At 44.1% G+C, this 7235-nt stretch overlaps 1 protein-coding gene across 1 annotated transcript; it reads right to left on the bottom strand.

Annotated features, from left to right (window-relative positions):
• Positions 1-607: 607 nt before the first annotated feature.
• On the bottom strand, positions 608-4838 carry LOC133890769 (ultraviolet-B receptor UVR8-like). Its single transcript, XM_062331303.1, has 6 exons — positions 4091-4838; positions 2935-3144; positions 2712-2822; positions 1631-1999; positions 1436-1543; positions 608-1207 (listed from the first exon to the last, which is right to left on the bottom strand). The coding sequence occupies exons 1-6, from the start codon at positions 4400-4402 to the stop codon at positions 866-868; spliced, it is 1452 nt and encodes a 483-aa protein (XP_062187287.1). The 5' UTR covers positions 4403-4838; the 3' UTR covers positions 608-865.
• Positions 4839-7235: the final 2397 nt, after the last annotated feature.

Below are 7235 nucleotides of genomic sequence, written 5' to 3'. Positions count from 1 at the left end.
CTGGGTAATCCCTCTTGTCCCACTTCCAGTTCTGTTTTCTTTTTATAAGGGCTAAAAATAAAATCTGGATTTGCGCGGCAAAAGATGGTACTAGCGAAATCGGAATGCACCTATCCTTTCCCTTTGGGTTCCAGCTTGAGAGACATTCCTCTTATGACTAGATCCAATCTCCTGGTCTCTACAGAAAAGAAAAAGAATTTCTTATTATGGAAAGAAAGTTGGGAAGAAGAGTGTCATAGCCTTAAGTTGGCTTGAGGCTTGAACAAGATAAGTATGGTTTTCCAAAAAAAAAACTCGGGGTACATTACCCCAAAATGTAAAGCACGTCACCTTGTGTCCTTAAACCTATAATCATTTTTTGGTTAACCTAGCCACACAAATTCTCAATATTTCTTTTTATTCCTCATCAAACGAATGACATCTTCTTCATTTGTTGTGCTTAAGCATCTATAATTGTCTTCAACATAGCGCATATCAATTGATAGATAAGACAGCATAATAACACATCTTTTTGGCTGACCACACTACTAATTTCCAACTGTATCACACTGTTTTCCAGCTAAGATGTACACATGATGGCATGCAGGACACAGCCACGAAAAAAATGGAGACAAAAATATAAACACACCAATAATTTTATACAGAAGAAAAATGGTGGGCTAAATTATTTTAATACATTACACATAACTACACTACGATTCTTTAGCTACAACACTGTCCCTCCAGCTTTGCTCTTCTCCCGTTTACCCAAATACTCACAAACAACTGGAAAACAAAGTATAAAATACACTTCCAAGAAGAACTTCAAGATAAAACATATGCAGATTGCAGTGTCTTGAATAGTGATCTTCCGTACTCCTTGAGTTTAGCCGCTAGGCGCCGCAATTACTATATCTTCCATACTCTTCTGGAACATTATCTCCGTGGGTTTTAAGCACCCACGAATGTACTCCTGCCCAAGTTGTGCTCGCTCATTGTCCCCAAACCCAAATACAATGCCTTTATTTGTCACGGCAACAGTGTGGTACAGTCCAGTGCTTATTTGGGAGACATAGTGATCCCGCAGACTCTCAAGAACGCGAGGCCTCATTACTTTGTCAGATGATCCTCGGTCAGGAAACCCTAAACTCCCAAAGCCCATCCATCCAAATGCAAAAACTGAGCCCTCGTCAGTGAGAACAAAGGTCTTTCTCTTCCTTGCGCATACCTAGTTCAAGAAAACATGGAAGATTTTACACATGAAACTGGTAAGCATGGTGCTACAGGCATAACAAGGACATTTTAACTAGAACAAGCAATTTGAATCTCATATTACTGTAAAGAAGAATTGGTTTAAACTTTTAAAACAAAAGCTTTCTAATGCCATTTTTATTTAACTATTGCAGAATGTATCCTAAACTTATTTCTCTAGATGATGCAAACATGTGCAACAGACCTGCACAGCAACTTGGCTCTTCAGACTGCTTATCAACTCTGGGCTTGTTTTATCATTCTCATCACCATGACCTAAGGCTCCACAGTATCCTCTGCCCCATGTGTAAACCTGCAAAGTTTTGACTTTTACTTCTGTCTGGAGAGCATTTCAGTGAGAAGATATAACTGAAATGTATACAGGACAATATAGACTCACGTATCCCAGTGCATCAAGAGCAACAGCATGCTCATCTCCAGCAGAAACACGAACTACATGAATGTTCCTCCTTTTAAATGATTGGATGGCACGTGGAAGAAGTTCATCATGCTGATCCCCATGTCCAAGGCAGAAATTAGTGCAAGACCCAAAGGAATGAATTGTTCCATCATCTGTTACAGCAAATGTGTAGCTTGCACCAGCTGCAACCTGCACCACCTGACTGGGGCCTTCAAATAATTCAACAATCTTTGGAGCAGCCCTGTCTACAGTGTCACCATGTCCGAGTTGGCCATGCGTGTTACTTCCACACGTATAAACTTGCCCATCCCTTGTAAGAATCACAGTGAAACTTAGACCAGTAGCAACCTGTGAAAAGCTAACAAGATAGAATAAGAATAGGAATACTGAATTGCAAAAACAAAACGGAAGAAGATTTTGACCACTTGGAACAAATATGAAACAGATACACATAAAATGATAAGCATCAGAGTTATGAATGAGTGCATTCAATAGAAAAGGTACTAATTTAATATGTAATGAAACTGAACTAGCAGCAAGGATGAAAAGATGAGAGAATCTCTTGTCCAAAAAAACAAACAAGACAACTAGGTGGCTTACCCTGAAGGGCTGAGCTGTAAGAGAGAGTTTCCAAAGATATGTGCACATGCACATGATTAAGTGGGAGATAACATGGATCGAATCAATTTTTTAGTATTGACATATATAAAAACAGCATCACGAGGTGTGGAGCATTTATTGATCAAAAATAAAAAGAAAAAGGAAGATGAGAGAAACCAATGTTGACTAGGCTGCTAGCTTTCCTAACTAATGCAAGTCTTCAGCACTAAGGAAGAAACTTTCAAAAAACCTACAAGGGAATAGCAATATATAATACAATTTTGCAGAATTGAGCAGATCAGACATGGGAATAAGTACGACAGTATCGCTACCAAGTCAAAAACATACATTACATCATGAAGTGATCGAGTGGTCAAATAACGAGGTACAGTTCTGATTATTTACGAAATATCATTGGACACACAGAACATAAAACGATGAGAAAGGTCAGTGGTCCCACCTGCTTGCAAGAAATCCCTTTAAGTGCTTCGACTTGCGTTGGTCGAAAAATAGTTCTCCCCACTTCGCCATGGCCACAGCATAATGATGAATTATCACCACAAGTGAACACCTAATTAGACGAAATCCTTTAGAATGGCGAAATTATTTGGAACGGTAAGGAAAGGAAAATAGTAGTACAGCAATAGGCATTACTAGCTTCCATTAAGGAGAGCATCAATTACCTCCCCAGACTCCGTAACGAAAGCAGCATGGTTGTGTGAGGCAGATATGTTGATGACACGGGAAAGTGATGGGAAGGGAATCCGACTGAATGCCGCACACTGTGTAGTATCCGGGCCATGACCTAGCACACCACACAAGCTAGACCCACAAGAATAGACAGAAGAGTCATGGACCAAAAGTGTGTGATATCTTCCTGTGGCTACTTGCATCTGGAAACATATAGCATAAGAAAACAATTTGGAAATATCAGAAAACATGTAGCTATTTCAATGCCATCCACCATCAGGGAAACCTTTTTCCAAATGCAACGAGACAACTACATTTTCTCATTTAGTATTCTTATTTCTTACTCATAAACACAGAGAAATGAGAATCATAAACATAACATGACAATTGACAATTAGCAACGAGCTCGACATACTACCAAACTTGCAATGATGTTAAGAAGCCAGAAGACTCAAAATATTTAGGATAAATGGAAAATCCAAAACACCACTCTGGGCCCTCCAGAACAAAACTCTAATGAACCAGGAATTTTGGGCCAACTATAATTAATATGAAAGTTACAACTTCATATTCAATAACAATGTAAGAAATTAAGGCATATTAACTTAGATTTTAAGTAATTAGGAAACTTATCACAATAGCAACACAATTTACCAAGAGATCTCCATCATAATTAATCAAATCCAAAAGGCTTTATAGTATAATTGTGCAGCATGTTTATGTTACTATATTAGTATTGTTTGTCACAGTAAAATGCATATCAGCATATAAGTTACAGGAATGTTACCATGTTTGTCCATTAGAGATAAGCTGTTAACTCCCCTCGAACTTCAAAGCAAGAAAATTAAATCTATAGCAGCTAGCAAAAGCATGCCTTAACCTTGTCTAAGGACAAATAAAAACTTTCCCGTTTAAGCCAAATGTGGGTATTCTTATTAGCTTAAAATTATCTACTTTGAAGCTTTAGAACATGAACCATGCATGATCAAGCAGGTCTACCTAATTACTCCAAAAAGTGCAAGTGTGTGTCAAATCCACTTATTTTCACTAACATTTCTACTCGGTAGTGCAGTCACATGACGGCACCAAAGCTATCAAGATTGCATTTTTTTTCATTGTCTCATAAGTGAAGGAAGGAAGGATAATTACGTTGCTGGAGGAGGTCTGGACGGTGCCAGAGGACTGCTCGACCAACTGCAGGAACCTGAGCACCTTCTTCCAGCTACCGCCGCACCTCTCCAGGAGCTCGCCCCTCGCCGCGGGCCCCATGGCAGCGAACGCGGCCCGCGCCGCGCAGAGCTTTGACGCGGCGTACTCGGCGAGCGGCCTGAGCGCGCGGCAGGTGGCCTCGAGCCTGGCGAGGTCAGCCACGGCGAGTCCGCCGGAGGTCAGGACCTCCCCGACGAGGTGGCCCGGGAGCTCCTCGATGGAGAACGGGCGCGGCGCCTTCTCCCCCGCCATGGATCCACCGCCGGCGCCGCAGGAACCGCGAGCAAATCCTTCCGAGCCCCGATGAACTGGTGAAATCCTGAGCCTCTTGGTCCTGGATCGATCGGAATCATCCAAGGATCCGAACTCGCGGGTCGAAATGGCACCGATATCAGCAGGGAACAGCAGCAGCGCGGATTCGGCGTGGCAGCCACAGCCGAATCAGATTGAACAGTGGAGGAATCCGCGCGATATCAGCACAAGATTCCAGCAAGGCAACACCCCCAACTGGAAGCAGCAACCCCCGGGTCGAATCGCGGAGAGGCCGAATTGGTCAAGGAACAGACCGGACCACCCAATTCCAGCAGCAATCCCGACCCCGGCAGCACTAATCGGAGCCGAATCGAGTCCGAAAGACGAGGAAGAAAAGGAGGGCGTACACGCCACACGGACGACGAGGAAAGAAAAGGAGAGGTACACCCGCGGCGCCCACACTTGGACCCAAAGCAAAGAAGACGCTCGCGGGGACTGCTGTTGCTCACTGTGTGGTGGGCTCGAGACGGATGGGGGCCACATGTCGGTGTCGGTTCAGTGAGAGAGGCTATGTGGCTGCATGTAATCGGATGGAACACTGGCTGACTGGAAGCTGCCGTTGCTGAGACTGACACTGCGGGTCGCGGGAAGCGGGGCCCGGAATGTCGGTGGGACAGAGCGTGTTTCGGGGGAGGTGGGTATGGTGCGCGGAACGGAAACTGTAGTAGGACGTGGCAGACACTATCGCCTTAAGTGATGTGTCGCGGCGCGATTGACCACAAGTGGGAGTGGGACGGATGGTATTTTTCCGGTGCCGGCCGCCGCCACCGTCTATTCGTTTGGGGGAGAACAGGAGAATTTTTTAATAATATTATTTTATTAGAACATTATAAAAATAATAGTAAAATTCATAAATCTGTAAGAATTGGTATTTGTTGGCACGTGAAATGCAGATTAAAGGTCTATTAGTATTTCGCGTATCTAGAGGTCAGCAGGTAGACACCGATAAGGGATAGCTGACAGTCGATAGGCCTATTGACATTATCGGTGTATCAAGTAAAGGACTACCCCGGCTAAACAAGCCCCACGAAGGGTGCGAATAGCTAGGGGAACATCTCCTAAAAAATCTAATCGATCGATGAGCTACCCCAACCAGTGCAAAGCCTCCAGCGACCAATCACACAAACCCACGACCAGCCCCCTGGTCGCGGGACTAGATTGGACACTTGCCTGAACGATTCTCTTCACCAGGCATCGGCTTCGACGGCTAAGGTCGTGGGTGGTGCAGGGGGCGTGTCTCATTCCGTAGCATTAAAGGCTACGGTGTGAGACTTTACAGGTCGGCTCAGCACCGCACGATAGATAGGATGTTGTCAGCATCCGGCCGGGCAAGTGGATGGAGATGGCACAAATAGGCAAGTGGACGGGGATGGCGCAGAGGCAAGTGGATGGGGACGGCGCGCAAAGGCAAGTGAACGGGGACGACGCGTAGAGGCAAACAAACAGGGACGGTGAAGAAGTGCACTGTTCTGTCCCGTCACATTAAATGCAGTAGGATAAGGTTCTATGGGCTAGGCAATGATGATGCGCGGCGGCACGATATACAATGCTATCAGAGAAAGTTTCATCCCGGTACTCTGTAATGATGATCTGAGTTAGATATTAGAATAAGCAGAGGTCATCTTTATAGAGCCCGCAGGTTAGTTTTCCCTCTCCCTACTATATAAAGGGATGAGGACCCCGTTGTAACCAAGACAGATCAATGCTGGCAATCTGCTAGAACATCACTGTAACCAAGTGAGATCTACTATAACACAAAAAACAGGACGTAGGGTTATTATCCTCCGGGAGATCCAAACCTGTATAACCCCCGGTGTCCCCGAATCCTTCATCTACACACATAGACACATCACTCCCTGAAACGCCGTTCACGCACCCACCGTCCGAGATACCCCGGAATCACTGTCAGGGATTTACCCTCGATAGACATGTTGTATGCCAACAGGCACGTTTTACTTGATTTTTTTAATAATTTGAGAAATATCATGTAATTATTCAGTGTACATCATGTAAAAGAAATCAAACTCTATCGAAAATATTAACTACGACTACACGAAGGCTGAGGCAATAAGATGTGCAGATGTTGAACGGTCGAAAATATTTGTTGTGCAAATAGTTGTCCGAACAGCATCACGAACAATAGTAGTAATGAAGCACAATTATCATAGAACCCGGTACGAATGAGGACAACAAACGTTGCCATGTATGGTATGCATGAAGACTAATCTAATAGCGTGATGCTGCTAAACATAACATGCCTTAAGGAATAAAAATATGCCAAGTTACAATAGATGCTCTCTACTAAGTGCACTTAGGATATTTGCCCTTTCGCAGGGCATCGGGGCTCTTCGCCTTAGCATGATAGACCCTCTCCCGCTTCTTTTCCTTCTTTGCTTCGCGTGCTTCAGCCGCGGCGCACTCCTTTGCTACCTTCCTCATGCACTCCTTCTCCTGACACTTGAGCTGCAGTTCCTCCTCCCGTTGCTCGTATTCTCGGTGTTCGTAAGCTTGCTTCCGTCACCGCATGCTCATGTCGACCCACCGCTTCTTGTTCTCAGTTTGCTATATGTCCAGCTATCCCATGAAGTCATAGATAGGTAGAGGAGACTGAAGAAATGAAATAAGAGAAGATATTAGTAGGACAGTGCACAAAATCGTATGAAAAGTGCCATAAGATTGATTTATATTGCTATACAGGTGGGTACACAAATAGTCCATGTCAAAATGGGTCATATTGGTAGTTTGCACACATGAAGAATTGTATGCTATAGGT

This window comes from Phragmites australis, chromosome 14 (assembly GCF_958298935.1).
Source record: "Phragmites australis chromosome 14, lpPhrAust1.1, whole genome shotgun sequence".
In the NCBI taxonomy this organism is placed as follows: Eukaryota; Viridiplantae; Streptophyta; class Magnoliopsida; order Poales; family Poaceae; genus Phragmites; species Phragmites australis.
Note: the sequence above shows the minus strand (reverse complement) of the source record. Positions and strands in the feature narration are given on the sequence as shown.